The sequence below is a fragment of the Phaenicophaeus curvirostris genome, chromosome 1, assembly GCF_032191515.1.
Source record: "Phaenicophaeus curvirostris isolate KB17595 chromosome 1, BPBGC_Pcur_1.0, whole genome shotgun sequence".
NCBI lineage: Eukaryota > Metazoa > Chordata > Aves > Cuculiformes > Cuculidae > Phaenicophaeus > Phaenicophaeus curvirostris.
The window spans coordinates 139,174,474-139,191,928 of NC_091392.1; the positions used below are offsets into that span (position 1 = coordinate 139,174,474).

At 36.6% G+C, this 17,455-nt stretch overlaps 1 protein-coding gene across 1 annotated transcript in view; it reads left to right on the forward strand.

Moving 5' to 3' along the window:
* The window catches only part of OCA2 (OCA2 melanosomal transmembrane protein), a 188,637-nt gene that overhangs the window by 62,281 nt on the left and 108,901 nt on the right, over window positions 1-17,455 (forward strand). Inside the window, exons 10-13 of the mRNA XM_069876050.1 lie at window positions 13,740-13,811; window positions 15,111-15,176; window positions 16,253-16,309; window positions 17,324-17,448. Of these exons, the coding sequence (XP_069732151.1) occupies window positions 13,740-13,811; window positions 15,111-15,176; window positions 16,253-16,309; window positions 17,324-17,448 (320 nt within the window). The remainder of the gene's footprint in view (window positions 1-13,739; window positions 13,812-15,110; window positions 15,177-16,252; window positions 16,310-17,323; window positions 17,449-17,455) is intronic.

The following is a 17,455-nucleotide window of genomic DNA, read 5'->3' on the forward strand; positions in this document are numbered from 1 at the left end:
AAACTAAACATTCTTTTTAATGAGTGAAATTTCAAAATCCTTTTACTGTGTTCGTTAAAGAGGAAATGGAATCTCAGTTAACATGAAGCAGTTAAGGGACAAGGAACTTTAAACATATATTGCAGCATCATTCCAAAACCTTGAGGTACCAAACCCAATGAAAATGCATTGCATTAATACTTAGGATGGAAAACATGTCAGAAACAGCACAGGACTCCAACTGACTTCTTTGAACTGAAAACACTGTCTGATTATCTTGAAATAAAAAAAAGATACTGGGGAGGAGGGGCACCAGATGACATATTTTAAAATTATTATTATTCATGTAAGCATCTACATTGTCTGAATTCTCCAAGTTGAATTAAACCTAATTTATACTAATATGGAACAGAACTGAATCATATCAAGTCTACAAAATTATCCATACTTAATATGTTCATCACACTTCTTTTTCTTCCACATCCCTTGCGTATTTTAAGCTTTTCATCCCGCTACCCACTGAAATGTTAACATAGTTGAACACCTTCTAATTAAATAATGGGCACACACAACATGACAGATTCTTTAGACATTTAGATTATTTTGTTCAGCACTGGTGGTTTATTTATGAAGCTAAAAATGCACCTATGTACTTAATGTATCTTTTTACTCATTTATAGTGTGAAGGAGGATTGGACTAGACTTTACTATAAATATATGTAGGCATGCAACACAGCACCGAAGTAGTCATAATACTTTTAAATGCAGCTTTTATTTAAAAAAAACCACCCAAACCCTAACTATGTAACCCTTAAGCAACTGCAAAAACATTAATGTTTTTAATGTATGTAAAGAGTGGTTTCGTGTTTGCATCGTAGAAAGCTGCTTTGGAACAATTCCTGTGTCAAACAAAATAAAGTCTTGAAACTGGAAAGGAAATCCAAGGGAAGCATGCATTTTCCTGTTGTTTCTAAGAAAAGCCAACTCATTAGATTATTGTTTTTATGAAAAGATCAAGGAAAAAGTTCTGTTGGTAGAAACATTATTTCTGCAAATTCAAAAGCAGAAATAGATACTTTTGAGTAAACCTTTTTGAGTTTTAAAATGTGGAAAGTCACCTATTGCATGGTGATACTAGCTATTTTGTCCATAACATCTGTAGGAAGAACAAATGCTACAATTAGAGTAAATTTTAAACTATAAATATATAAGATGGAAATAACTATCATAGTATGTTTAGAATATATAATAGTGACTTACCTTATATTTGATATTTATAATGTCAGTGCCTTAAGTCCTGTGTTCTCAACACATTGCTCTCTCTATTCCATTAGCAGTTATCACTGTTAGAGAAATCAATTGGTGTTGCTGCAGGAGCAATCTCTCATGGATTTTCATTTTCAGTGTTGCTGCTCCCTATCTTTTATCAGTTCTTATTAGTTTTCTCTGTTTTATTCATTGTCGTTGGCAATACAGATTCAACTGCAGACAGTATGGATGCCCAAACAAGTTTTAAAGCTATATTTTCACGTATTTTCTTATAATGAGGAAGAAAGAGGAAGCATTTTATCTGTTACAATTCATAAGAGCCTCCTGAAGGCATGCCTCTTGTTGCTTCTTCAGAACCCTTTTCCCCAAACATGAACACAGATCTTGTGCTCACAACCTCCTCAACCTCACTGTCCTCATCTTTTAATTCTTCCTTCTCCTTCTCTACTTGCCCTTTGCTAACTTAAGTCACCAGGAAGTGTGCAGGAACACAGGCTGCAAGAGCTTCTACCTCCTGTACATACAGAAGATGGGAAAAGTGCACTTACTGTAAACTGTCATCTCCTCCAGACTTGCACCACTGTAAAGAGACAGGGTAAATTCTGCTTTGAGGCAGCGATTTGCCTCTATGTTGACATCAAATTTCTAGGAGACCAATATATGCTAAGTACTTGTCCTTGTTAGTGGAGAAGCCTTACTGTCTCAGGATGCACTGTTCTTTGAAAAACATGTTAAGCTGCTGAACCTTGTTTCTCCAGGCATTTATTTTAAGTGTTATTTCTTTTGAAACTGATTATGTGTTAAATGTTCATAAAATTGAAATATATTTCTGGTAAAAGAAGACGCTTCTTTTTTCCTCTTTAATTTCTAATGATTCATTTTTCGTGCTTACCATAAATATGAATATTTTCTTACTTCAAAATCCTACTCTGCCCCTTGAAATTTTGGTATGTTGCTTTTAAATTTCTTTAGATGGATGCTTCTTAGTTATACTTTCTATTTGAAGCCTGCGGGTTTTTTCCTTTTTTTTGCCTGTGTAATCATCCTTCCCTTCAGTAGCCAGACATTCATTCTCTTGAAATTAATTTATCTTCAAATATCAATTAGTTCCATTTTTGCACTTCTGTGACAGGAGTAAGGAGAAAAAAAATTCTGCTACTTGTGGTGGTTTTTTAATTAATCTAATTTATACAGTTTTATAGCCTTTTGAAAATAATGAAGTATTTAATTTTGTTCTTGGGAGCCTACCCTGCATAGGAAATTTAAACAAGTGTATGTTAAAATAAAAAGTGTGCCAGGTTTACCTTTGTTGATCTTGGCTTTGCTGTCTGATCCTTCAGCATTACTGAGGAACAGTGGTAAGATAGGCTATAAGAATGTTTTCATATTTATCTACAGGAACATCGGGTGTAAAGTGCAGATGTCCAGAGTTCTACACTGATGTAATTGTACTGAATTAATTCAGAATTCTTTTGAATATAGGCTCTTTCTAGTTTCGATCTTCAAAATATGTAGACTTCTTTTGACTGAGAACTTGAAAAAAAAATCAAACAAAAAAACTTAGAATGCTTAGTTTTTACACATTTCTGATTCAAATATTTTATTCTTTCAGCTAAGGGTGCATTTTTTTCTTTTGCCTCCTTTGATTTCCATTCCTTTTCTAGCAAAGCTTTTTCTGTGCGTGTAACTAAAGGGACTATTTACAGCCCATTCACTCAGCCTCACTCAGTAATGGTTGTTTCTTGTGGTACAGCATAGTCGAGGAAAAATAGCGTAGGTAAAATCTCATTGCTTCCTCTTTGCAACACAGTAAGATAGCTTTGATTTCTCCCCTTTTGTCTGTATTTGTGTACAGAAAGAACAGGACAATACACAGGCTACCCTGAAAAGAAATCTATCTGCCTATCTATATCTTAAAATTGGTCTTTAGAAAAGACTCTTGAGCTGATGAAGCACTTATTAGTAATTAACAACTGCATATTTTCAGCTATGTTGGAGCTGCATTAATTAGAAATATTTAAGGAGGAATGTTAAACATTTATTATTAAAGGACAGAGCTAATTAATTTGAGTGAATTATTGTGTGCACCTTTCCGATATTTTCTTTTAATAATATATTTGTTCTGTGTTGTGGATTAAAATGGAGTACTAGCTGTTTATGATACTTAAATGCGTCAGTAGAAACAAATATGAAGGTGATGGCTTTTTTTTAAAGCTATGTATTTTATAAAACATTTTATTTAGTCTAGAGAATTGGCAGAATAACATACATTTTATTAAATAATAAAATAAAGGGATACCAACGGCACATGAAATGGTAAAAAAGTGATACCAGGAAGTGTCAGAAATTCTATGAAAGCTTTCATAGGACTTGCTTTTTCATAGGACTTGATTTTTTTTCATAGGAGCTATCATTTAGTTTTGTATCCTGTCTTGTAGGTAACCTTAAGAAAGATTTTTCAAATGACATTTTAATGATGTGACATCTTGAATAACATTTACATGCCTATATTTCTTCTGAAAACACAAATACTTTAAAGTGCAAGATCTGACCTTAAAACCTCTAACTTCTTACTAGCATGAAGCATGGGCTTATAATCACAATTTTTATTACTTTACTGGAAATAGAGTATCAGTTTCTCTCCACATTACCTCTCTGTTATTCACTAGCTTAAATTATGGAGAAAAAACCCCCATCCTTTAAGCTTAATTTTTTAAATTAAATAGAATGATTTTTCATAGCATCTAACCAGCAGAAATTAGCTACAGACAGCAAAATTTTTATGTGGCTCAGTCTGACCATTTTTTTCTAATCTGGTGGGCTGTTTGAACCAGTGTTTCTTCACCAGGAGCTTTTTAACAAATGAAAGAAGAAGTTTGCTATTACTGCTGTCTGTGCTCACACAGTCCAGTTTTGGTTATTTCCAGTAAAGAGGCTATTTATTTGCACACAGAAAATGATGCTTCAGGGGAGGAATAGGAAAACAGAAGAAATACTCACTGATATACGAAACATAATACTGAGTGATAGCAATAAGCTAATCTTAAGGGACGATTTTTCCAATGAGCAAAGTCACAGAAACCCGTGATTAGCTTACTTAGCATGATTTCTCACTTCCTGTCCATTTTCATATTGACCTGTCTTTAAGTACTGACAAAGTGTGGATTAGAGTGTTCCCACCTCCACATATATCCTGCCAGAAGATTGGTAGCAGAGGGTCAGAAGAAAATCCATAGACTTTATTGGAAAAGGTGGTGTAAAAAAGAAATTTGTAGCTACAGCTCTAACCGTCCTTTGCGGGAAAGAATATATTCCTGCTGGTATTATTTCCAGTTGTGCAAGGAGGGAAAAATTGTGAAGAGGAATTAAAACATTGCTGTAGGAGCTGGGAGAAAATTATCAGATAAAAAAACCTCTATCTATCCTCTCTGGTGAAGAGTCTGAGCCATTCCTCACTGGGCAAGAATAAAAGTTTGCCCTTGTCTGCCAAAGATCAGGGCAGAGCAGGAAAGCTCTGCCCCTGGGTATGCTAGCCAGCTTTCAGCAGGGCAAGGATGATCTCCTGCACACTTTTCCTTCCTTAAGAGACTACTAGTCCTGACTGGAGGTAAGATAATCTTACCATGACGTTGTCTTGATGATCTGCAGTGTTTTACAGAGAGGTAGAAATGGAGCCAAGAAGTAGGGTTAAATGATCAAACTTCCGAACCCAAGGCAGAAATCATAAATGTTGTGTCTCTGGGGTTGCATGCAACTTGAATCCAACATAGTGAAACCTAAAACATAAAATCCAGTAGAAAAACCTAGCTTGAAGAAAATTCTAGCTCCCCCTGGACAAGGCTGGCTGCATCCTTTGTGGGCAGCATGTTGTTTTGGGTCTGGTTTGGAGCCCCCATAACCCTAATGCACCATTACCATTCAAAAGTCTACTCTTTTTTTTCTTCTTCTTTTTTTTTTTTTACTTCTTTTTCTTCCCCAGCTGAACATGAGCCATAAAAAAAGGGCAGTCTTGCAGTCTACAGGAATGATATTAATAATATTTTAGGACATAAACTGAAAGTGTGCATTGGGAATGGATTCAAGGCATATGAAACAGATAGATACAAGCAGAAAAGTCTGCTGAGATAGGTACTGGAGGACTGGATTGAACAAGGGGATGCAGACAGAGGGCGGATCTGTCTGTCCTGTTCCCCCAGAGGAAATATTTGCCAAACGGTATCCTAGATGTTCTCCCAGAGAGAACAGCCTGTGTCTAGAATCATAGAATCATAGAATAACCAGGTTGGAAGAGACCCACCGGGTCATCGAGTCCAACCATTCCTATCAAACACTAAACCATGCCCCTTAGCACCTCGTCCACCCGTGCCTTAAACACCTCCAGGGAAGGTGACTCAACCACCTCCCTGGGCAGCCTCTGCCAGTGACCAATGACCCTTTCCGTGAAAAATTTTTTCCTAATGTCCAGCCTAAACCTCCCCTGGCGGAGCTTGAGGCCATTCCCTCTTGTCCTGTCCCCTGTCACTTGGGAGAAGAGGCCAGCACCCTCCTCTCTCCAACCTCCTTTCAGGTAGTTGTAGAGAGCAATGAGGTCTCCCCTCAGCCTCCTCTTCTCCAGGCTAAACAACCCAAGCTCTCTCAGCCGCTCCTCATAAGGCCTGTCTAGGCTAGTAATTAAGCAGTATGGACTAACAAGGCTTGTGGTCATTCCATGCATTTCTCTGATTTAGAAGTGTGACCTCTGTACATTTTGAGAAGCTCAAAACGAGTTAAAACCATCTGTGTGGGAGCATTATAAGTTGCTACTTATGAGACCATTGGGTCAGTACCCCAAAAGTGCCAGAATTTCTATCACTTAGGTAAAGCAGACCCACTGCCACCAATGAGGAGGCTCCAAAAGGACAGTCAACATCAGATAGATAAACTGCATTCATTTTTACCTCCTGTACCTGCATCAAAGGAACTGTAAAGAAAGCAGAGTGCTGTAAGACATGGACAGGATAAATTAAAATTTAAATTAAATTTAAAAAACACAGTATAACAGCAAGTAAAATCCTCAGCTGAATCCCAGCTTGGTATGTTGTAACAATGGGTTTTTTATTAATCCAGTATGAAAATTAATTTTACACCATCTATTGATCTTCTGTCTCAGTAGACATCTGCTCTGCTATATGTATGTTTTAAGGAAAAAATATCTTGCTTTGGTGCTTCTGTGATAAGTGAATGAGCGTTAATTAAGAACTCAGTAGAAGAAAATTGCCACTGGATGGTGCTGCTTGCTATCCTAAGGACTCATTAGGAGTGTTTGCTTTAAAAGATACCATCACCAAGGCATCACTTTTCAGAAAATGTTATTTTTTGAAATAACAGGAGTCATATTATTGAGACTAAGTGTGAAAACTAGTTTCCAAATGTCCATTTTCTATTGCCTCTTAAAACTAATTTTGAACTGTATTTTGTTTGATTTGTGAAAGACTGTCGAGCATATGTTTGTTCTGTGTTGTTTTTTTCACCGTTTCTGTTTGGGACAGAAGGTTATATTAGCTTAATTGAATGCTGATGTTCAGCTTCTATCTTGCCTATGGCAACCAGAGGGATAGAGAGCCACGAAGTCTTAAAATTTTAACAAGGTGTTAGAATGTGTGTACAATTCTAATGCACACAAACAGGGATGAGAACCACTCAGCTTCTCTTGGGGACTCAAATGATGTCTTCCTTCAGCAAGAGCAAGGGCAAAACTGAAGGAACAAATATGAGAGTATAGGGAGCAGGCTTGGAAGCAGACGTGATGGCATGATCTAAAGAAAAAAAACCCCAAAACATCCAGAGAACAGAACTGGAGTGAGAAAGAGGAGATGTTGAAGATGAAAAGCTCTCCAGAGGAACTACTGGCTAGAGCAGAAAGCTCCTTGTAAAGGTAACGTTAATGCTGCAGTTACCCATGCTGTTGTTCAGAGTGCATGACTGTAAGTCCATGTGGTCTTATTGCCCTAATATTAAAAGAAGTCTGACAAAGATTCACACACGGAAAGTAAAAGAGATTTGCCCCTCACTCTTCTGATTTTTTTTTCCTCACTCTTCTGATTTTCTTTTTCCATGTAATTTCTTTACTAAAAATGTGTAAAAGTTTCTTCAGGAGTTACACAGTTTGCTACACATTTCACTATAGTATCTAACGTTTCTATTTAAAATAAATTCTGTTAGGGTTGGGAATTTGTTTGTAAAAAGAGCTTATTGAATATATATTGAATGTTATTTTCACAGAGTTAGGGTAATTAGCCATTTATTGTGTGATTAGTAAGAATGCCTGTTAATATTAAAATATACAGTTAATGTTTCCAAGTCCACAGACTTCTCTAGTCTGTATTCTTAACTGAACTTGGGCACATATTTCATGCTTATGGTAGTACTATTATACTGATTGAATGGCCATTGAATTCTTGTAAAAATGAGTAAGCTGTTGGTCCAGGGGTGTTTGGTTTTTTTTTTTTCTTTCAAGCAATGAATACTTACATACAATGATGTGTTTTAACATATTTTAAGTTAAAAAAATGAGATTAATAATAGTAAGTCTTATTTTAAGATTTGCATGGCTGTGTGTATAAAGTATATACATACAGTGTCCTAATCTGCAGATGAGGATATAGATAGTTGTTTTTCTTGTCACTGATTTCTTTGATGCTTGTAGTCACTTTGGGATCCTTCATGCACATCATCTTTCAGCAGCTATACTCTGTGTACTTGCCTCAAGAGCTGCTTTAGTCCATTCCTGAATATCACATTGGTATAAGTCATAATTTGCAAACTATGTCAAGCAACTCCCTTCTGCTTCATTAAATTCCCTATAGAATTTACTTACTTATAGAAGTTACTGCTTAACTAAGTAATTCTAGGGCAACTGTTTTTCTGTTATCATTCATTTTGCACTGGCTGTTCAGATACATCCCCTTTAAGGGGTTCTCATGTGCTGGGAATAGTGCCCCACAGCAGAAGCTCCAGAACTCCTTCTGTAGGTCTTGGTAGGGAGCGAATTGAGGAGGGGAGGATGAGGAGGTAAGGAATTGGCTACCATCACCAGCTGAAGGGGAAGTATAATGCTATACCTTTGACTACCTTGTACGTTTTAGATGGTCTCTTTAGTATAGGCGAGGATGAAGAAAATCAAGCCAATATGGATGACTCCATCAATTTTCCTCCAATCTCATTTGTACCTAACTTCACCCTGTATTTCTAGTCTGTTGGTTTATAGTCTGTCGAATTTATACAATTTGCCAGAAGTGAAGCAAATTCTAATGAATTAAGAATTTGATGCCTTTCATCTTTGAAGCAGATCTACTGTATAGCAAAGTTCAAAGTATTGCAAGACTTTCTTTGACCCTTATTATTTTGTAACATAAGCTCAAATTTTCATTTTTGTTGCTTGACAGAGTCAGGAAATTTACCTAAATTAGTTAGTTAAATTATCATTGTTTTTCTGCAAATGTAAGTTTTGATTTCAGCTACTGATGCCAAGGGTAGATCAAATACACGTAACATGAAAGACAAGTTTCATCTGTGTCCTGCTAAATTAGCTGGAACAGTCCAATGCAAACCAGACAACCACAATTTATAAAGCACATGACAGCAAATGATCTATCAAGAGATCTGACTGAGGAACAAATTTCCAGAGGCAGTCAGGCTTATACTGTCTTGATTATCTTCAGGAAAAACAACCTTTTTGTCTTTGAAAAAAAAATCCTCTCTCTGCTGGGGTTATCTTCCTTTAAACCAGTAAACCCTTATTAAAACATAAAAAGGGACAGATATAAAATAGAAAGTCAGAAAAAAGCTATCCGAGAGCAAAGTTTACTCCCCTTATCACCCCCTTCCTTGTCCCATGAGAATAAAGAATCAAACTCGAGATCTTATAAAGTCTAAGAGGGATTTAGCTGTTGATTTTATAGGGAAGGTTTCAGCTTCTCTAGAGGTAGGTGGAAAATGCATAAAACCCATACGTGGATATAGGCTCAGGAATAACCACCTGATGTGAAATGTACCTATGCTGCCACTATAGGAAATGAAAATTAGTTTCTCAGCAAAATAAGTACTTTAATGCAATAGGCTTCACTGGAGAAAAAATTGATAAGAAATTGATTGAGGCTTCATTTGAAGCCTTACCTTAAAGTCACTGACAGTTATCTTTCAACTGTCATTTATCACCCATAAAGGAGGACTTGTGAAAATAAAGTGTTTAGTATGACATATCATTTATTGAATATCTTTATAAGCACATTTTGGAAATATGCATGCCCTGGATTTCAGATGGGAAAATATATGCTCTGAAATGGCATACAGGTCACCATTCAACTGGCTCTTAAATAATTCCCTTTTACCTTCTGGAGCACTGTAAAGTTGAAGCATTAGGAGTTTTCAATTATTTTTATAACAATGCTGTTGCAGTCTACCAAAACATTTGATAAACTCTGTGCAAACATTCCAAAGCACTTTCAGATAGATAAAGAAATTTAAATCTGGAGAAGCTCTAGGTTATCTAAATCCAGCTTGCACTATAGCTCTATAAATGTATATTTTTAGTTAATATCAAGTGCAAAGTCTTGTGGTGTAAATTATTTGTGTTGCTTTAATTTCTTACCTTAAAATTAACACCTGAATTAAGAGTACAGAAACTATTTTACAGAACCAACTTTCAGCATATTGTGTAACGCAGTAGGCAGTCATGAGGCAAACTTTCTAAATAGGTTTTCCTAATTTTTACCTATTCTGAATTCACCCTGTAGCCTGACCCCGTGATGTTGCTATCACCACAACTACGTTGTTGATATCATTTTGAAGTCTCCCTTGTTACAGCTTTGGGTCATCCCATCACTTATATAAAATTTTTCAAATATCATTCCCCTTTTTGAAATATTTTCAGCTCCCAACCTAGTGATATCTTGTAGCATTAATCTCTGTGACTGAGTCCTGAATTGTATAGAGTGAAATCTGGGCTGCATTGTTTTCAGCAGCAGTTTGTTTTAAGATAACTCTCCCTTCGTAAAAGGCAAGCACCATTCTTTGCTGTGTCATTAGGTCAGCACTGCTAGACCTTCTTCAGACAAATATAAAGGTGATGTTGATGGTGAAAATGCCTTTTCTGTGAAGAGATAAGGTTTGTCGTTGGGCTGGGAGGTGGGGAACTCTAGTATGCCAACTGATAGGCTAAAAGCTTTCTATTTTTTTTTTTTAAGAAACCTTTCCAGGAAATGAGGCAAGGAACTTTTATTATAGGAACACTTTACAGAGCACACTAAAACCAATTGAATCATTGAAATGGTGGGATCCAATTGTGAGATGAAAGAACTAAGAGTGAGAAAAAAAAATAAGAGGTCACTTGGCTTGTGGCTTTGACAACAAGAAGAACCAAACAGGAGGAGAACATCTGAAGGGGTATTTTTGTACAAGAGGATGGAAACAGAAATAAATCTCTGAGTTTGATCAGGAATCTACTTACAGTGGCTGAATTGAAATGAAATCTCTACCTAGTCAGGCTGATACAGACAACCCAAATTTGTGATCTTATAGACAATTTTTGTAGTAATCATCTTTCCTTGCTAGAGAGTGCACAAAGGTATGCACTTTCTCAAAGAAGAGAGGGATCAGATGAGTACAGATTATTTCTCACTTCATCTTTCAAAATGTCTTTAAAGTCAAAATTACATCAAATCTCTCAGCTTTCCTGGATTTTAATCTATGCTTTAATTTAATTCTGACCTCTTTAAATCCTGTACCTGAGCCTTTGTTTATGGATACACTCTGAGATTCATCCTGAAGTTATTTTCATCTTCTGTACAGTCTTAAAAATGGTTTGGATCAGGTTTGTACTATTTTCCACAAGAATAATAAAGGAAACTTACCAAATGTAATGCCATTCAAATGTGTATTAGATGGAACTATGGTTCAGAGTGTCAGAGCTTATAATGTGTATCTCTCAATTTCTCCACATTTAAGCTTTTAAAAATGCCTTAACAAATATATTATTTCCTTGGTGGTTGCTTTATGTGAAAATAAAATTAAAGAGTAATCCGTTTTTTCCTAAACCTCTCCAAATCTCAACTTTTGAATATTTAATGACTCATAGTTTACTTAAGTATGCTTTATAAGCTTTATTGTACTGAATAACTTCCACTTGATAGTTTGTGTGAATGAGGAACTGTGTATTTGTCAAGTTTTTTGTAACAGAAGCTTTGCATCTGAATAGTCTGTTCATTCTTCAGGATATACTTTAAGTATATTCTTTATATATATATATTTAAATATAGTATATTTAAAGTATATTAAAGTATATTCTTATCCCCTTCTCAAAAAATCATTAGAAGGAAGGAACTGACAGATGACTCTGTTTGTGCAGCTTTTTTCCCTTCCCCTCCCTCCCAATCTCTCTTCAGAAATTAAAGGAAATTTCACATGTAGGTGACAGCAAAGTCTTGGAAACTGAAGATAAAGTCAACCCAATGTATGCAATTAAGTAGACAATGGGGTCAGCAAAAATGCCTATGTGGAAATATTCAAAAGTAACAACATGAAAAATCTAAACCAAATAAAATATCAGGAAACCCCTATCTTTCTGAGAACAGCAAAAGAGCTGTCTAATGTGAGTGGTCATTAGACGAGGAGAAAGCCTCCAGTCTGAGGACAGCTGAGGATTCCCCAGTAGTTTACCCTTGAACTTACTTTGTCCTGGTAAGAAGCTGATCTCCTTCTCTAACTGACATCTCTGCTTCGTGTCTTTTATTGGAGAGAATAGTAAGGTCTAATTATTGCACCCTGTCATCACTCACAAGAACTGTTGAATGTTATCAAATGTCCCCTGCCTTTGCAGAATCAGAAGGGCCATATGTGTGCATTCTTATTAACACTCTAAAACTGGAAATCAAAGATGAAACAGTGACTTATCAAACATATTTCTGTGGGAGGTGTAATCTGTGTTATGTACTTTTATTTCATTATGACTTTAGAACCTTGATCTGACCTCTTGCTTTATCAGTATGAATAGGTTATTCTCCACTGATTTTTGAAGAAAAACATAGAGAAATTGGACAGATTTTTCTTTTGACTCCTAAATTAATAATTTATGTATTTATTTTTCTAATAATTTTGTAAATTGCTTAGTTGTTTACTAGTAGTGGTAAAGCTATATTCAAGGAAGAAAAAAAAAGCCAAATCTTTCTTTTTTTTCTTTTTCTTTTTTTCTTTTCCTTGGCAGGCAGGATAGCCTTGGGATGTCCACATCTTATTGTTTCTTATCAGCAAAATATTTCTTATAAAATTAGCTGCAAATGAGGTATTTCTAGACTGCCTTATTGCTTTTTCAGAAATAACTCTGAACAGTGTCTGAATAATATTTAAATAAATTAATAGTAAATGCTGTTAATTAGATATGATCTTTTGCAGTGTGATATTTCATTAATTACATTCTTACTTCTGCTGAGTTATTTTATTGTATCAACACAATCAATGATCTTCCAGACATGGTGGATTAAATAGCTACAAATTAACACAGGGAGGGAAAAGCAAATTTTCAGGGCATGCTTGCTTTTATACTTTCTCCTTGAGAATTTTAAGTGCAATTTATTCATTAGATACATAGACATGAACAAATGTCCCTATACTGTAGTAATTGTTGCAGTATGAAATGAATGTCTGTGTTGCGGTTGGAGGCCTGGATCCTATTTTTAGACACATTGCTTGTATGCTAGAGAAATAACAGAGTTGGGAAGAAGCACAGTTCAATGCTGGACTAGTCTATATTAATGAAACCATCTTTTGAGGAACTGAAGAGACTGCAGCAAAGGTGTCTGGCAGATTCTAGCTGAAGTATATAGCTTCCTCGAAGACAAAACAATTTGTACAGAAACTGCTGATATGAAAAAATACTTTATGTGTGAAGAAAATTCTGTGTATGTGGGAGTGAAAGAAGAAGCACATGCTTACCAGATCTATCTGTGCCCCAGACCACAAACAGGACCTGGAAGCTCTAAGCCTAGTACATTCACGTATGTGTAGGGTTCATTTATCCAGGTGTTAGTAATTTGCTTGGGAATTGCTTTACTGGAGATGAATAAGCCCCTATAAAGAATGAGGTGGATCACCTCCTGAGCATGAGTCTTCATCCCACAGGCTGTGAAGGGAAGCCAACAGGACAAGGCTTTTTGATACTTAAGTTAGGGAGATGGGTTCCTTTCCTTCTTTGGTTGGCAAATAGAAGAAATTGATGCTGAAGTCCCTTCTCTGCCTTGAGATCAGAGCTGAGACTGCCTGGTAGGGTTTTGAACAGGCAAAGTAATTGGCTAGTGTCCAGTCAGGTCTTTTGTTTTTGAAGTTGGGGGGGGGATAAGGGGAAAAAATAACCAAGAAAATAATTAACTACAGAAGTTTTTATCCTTTTCCCTCCTCCTTTTTTAATATTAAAGAGATATTTAGAAGAGTCTCTGGTCAATTCTTACCCTCTCTTGCAGATTGTTCATAGGACCCTTGCAGCGATGCTGGGCTCTTTGGCAGCTTTAGCTGCCTTAGCTACTGTTGGGGAGGTAAGTTATCAAACTGTAAATTGTCACTTTGTTTCTGGGGATGTCACAAATTTCTGTGTTTTCCCTTTTGTGACTGGGCACATGGCAAAGCAGTGTGTTTTTAGAGAAAGAGATCGTACAGCCCATGTTGGGATGGGGAATCATCTTGGGGAAAACAAGGCAGTGTAGGGTATAGAAAAAAACAGCAGAAAAAGTCAGTTGATGCTATTTTGTTCTGATTTGCAAGAAACTGAGTTCAACATTTTCAGCTTAATTCAAGTTACTTTAACACTGTTATTTTCAGTAATGTTAGGTTACCAATCAAATCTAAATGGAAATGCATTGCTTTCTGCTACCCTAAAAAACTACACCTTGTGCATATATCTTCCAATACTTCTGTTACGTGCCTCCACCCACTGGCTGATATTTAGTGAAACCTCTGATTGTTTTTCTCTGTTTTTCTCAAAACTGGTGACTATATCATTGTTCCTTTAAATTTCCTCCAGTTTGTTCACAGGTGAAGCACTATGCTTTTGTTCTCTTACGAAAAAGGAAACTGATGTGCCCAGTATAGAATCATAGAATCATAGAATACCCAGGTTGGAAGAGACCCACCGGATCATCGAGTCCAACCATTCCTATCAAACACTAAACCATGCCCCTTAGCACCTCGTCCACCCGTGCCTTAAACACCTCCAGGGAAGGTGACTCAACCACCTCCCTGGGCAGCCTCTGCCAGTGACCAATGACCCTTTCCGTGAAAAATTTTTTCCTAATGTCCAGCCTAAACCTCCCCTGGCGGAGCTTGAGGCCATTCCCTCTTGTCCTGTCCCCTGTCACTTGGGAGAAGAGGCCAGCACCCTCCTCTCTCCAACCTCCTTTCAGGTAGTTGTAGAGAGCAATGAGGTCTCCCCTCAGCCTCCTCTTCTCCAGGCTAAACAACCCCAGCTCTCTCAGCCGCTCCTCGTAAGACCTCGTAATTAATATAATTAATTTATCTTTTTTTTTCTGTAATGCTATGTAAAGAACAACTAGATAATAGTAGACTAGTAGCCTAACAACTAGTAGCCTAATGTAGACTTTTGACAATGACCCACTTAGGGTGCCAGCAGTACTTTGAATTAGCAGTAATAATAGTATTAGTAGTAATAATAATGACCATAATAAAGAGTAATTTTTGTGTGCATTGTAGGAATGCTTATTCATTTTCATCATAGCTTATTTAAATGTTTCCTCAATTAAGTGGAGTTTATATTTCATAGCTAATCACAAGTTAGGTATTTTGTGGCATTCACTGGTAATTGTGTTTTTTGATTGCAGAGGCCAAGTATGATCAAAGTGGTGGAGTGGATTGATTATGAGACACTGTCACTGCTATTTGGAATGGTAATTAAAATGTGTCTTTTTTCTAAATGTGCTGAAATAATCACATTCATTACAGAGGTATTTCCCTTTTAAACATTTTGGTAATTCTACTTTGGTGAGGTATGTTATGATGAAAATTTGGACCTTAAGGCACTTATCAAAAAGGAAGATGATCACACTTCTGAAGGAGCATATTGAAAATGTTGATCCTTTTCTATTTTTTGGAATCATCATCCATAAAATCATGTTGATAACATACCAAAAATATCCTTGAGGTCTATAATTGGAGAGACCTGTTTAAGTGCCAAGTATAACCACTTTCATTTATCTTGTTAATTTTGTTTACTCAAAACCTTTCCCAAACATGCTCAGCTGGAAAAATGGTTTTCTTTGTCTTAGTCAGTGCTGTGTTTGGTGCCAAACAAAAAAGCAAACTAGAAATGGAGGAGAAACATCTGATTAGATTATAATCAAACATTATTTTAATCACTTTGCCCACAGCTACTTATGGTAAACAAAGTTGTCTAGGTTGTCCAAATATGCAATATGCGGGGACAAAATTACAATTATCTGTTGCCATTCTGAGCTTTGCTTATTTCCTGACACTGCTTCCTGACTTCCCCACAGGAAAAGAAAGCAAAACCCATCTGTTGAGAGCAAAGATGGAAGGACAAGAAACCTCCCAGAAATGTGGGAAAATGCAAATAGTTTTTAGACCCGTTGTCTTCTGCACTCTGTAGAGCTTTACTGCAGAAAGCAAACACACTTATTGACTTTTCTTGATTAATGACATAAGGGAGATACATTGAGTACTTAATGTTTGATGCCTAGTTAGTCACTGCAAATAAAATTCAACCAGACTAGTATGACATTTAAAGACTGTTTGTTAAGCACTATAAGAACTCATAAATTTCCACATATGATGCATTCATGTGAGATATCTGGCAGCTATAGTGGATATCCTAATATGAAGTTGATCACATTCTCAGAATTCGGACAGATAAGAAGGACTTCTGTCAGGATCCCAAACTATACTGCTTTGGTTTTGTGTAATAATTCAGTTGCAAACTGTTCTCTTTTTCTTCGTCTTTTGGTAGATGGTTTTGGTGGCCATATTTTCAGAGACTGGATTCTTTGACTACTGTGCAGTAAAGGTAGGGTTGTTTTGGTGGTCTTAATTATTATTGGATTAATAAGTTAAAATTGTATCAAATCTGTTACACCAAGCACTATCTTTAAAGAGCCTTTCTTAGGGCAGTATATATTTACCGCATTAGAAATGACAATGCTTACCTTGTAATTTTGAAAGATCTCCTAGGGATGAAAGGAAGCCCTTAGGTAATTCTGCTTCTACAGGAGAAAGGCAAAGGCTCACAGTAGGGCATCCAAACATATGGAGAATATAAAGCTGAATTATTCCACTGACTTCTCTAGGACTGAAGCTCTGCTGTGACTGAAATTTGTATTTATGCCTGGCAGTGGGAGAGAGGAAGTATAGGAACTATCATTGGCTTTACAATCACATATGATATACAGCCTCAGACCTTTGCACAAGTAGCAGAACCAAAGATTACATGAAAAGGGTAATTCTGATGGATTAGTTATAAAGCAATTATTACCCATGGTGAGAGCCTCCTTCATCTGTGGCAAAGCTTAATTTTCTTGAGAAGAGTGGAAAGAAAGAAAACAAAAGTGACGAGGAGAGCTACTTTGAGCACAGAACCCCTAAACAAAACATGAGCGGACACATCCACTGCCTGCATAGATGTACAGACTGTGTCCTGTTCTGAGGATGGGAAGGTGTCCCAGTGTGTGGAGTGGGCAGGAAGTCTGAACTGTGTTAGCCTACCCAGGAATGCAGGCAGAACATGGGGGCTCAGCCCTGTTCCTGCCACAGACACCCTTTGTGCCTGACAGCGAAGAATGATGCCTCTTCAGACTTATTTCTTCCTCTGCATGATGGAAGTGTTTGCCCATTTCCACAAGGTATTTTCTTGCTACATTAATTAATCTTGGAGAGGGTGCTGTTAGAGGTGCATGGAGTAGTAAATGCCCTGAGCAGACTGTTGTCTCATCTCTGCTGAAGGTGTTTTGTCTATCATTTTTATGAAATTAAGCTGGAATGATCTAGTATCTTAATTTTGTTTCTATTTGTTTGGTTTTATTAGGCTTATAGATTCTCTAGAGGCAAGGTATGGGCCATGATTACACTTCTGTGCCTCATTGCTGCAATTCTTTCTGCATTTTTGGACAACGTTACCACTATTCTGCTTTTTACTCCAGTAACCATAAGGTACTTT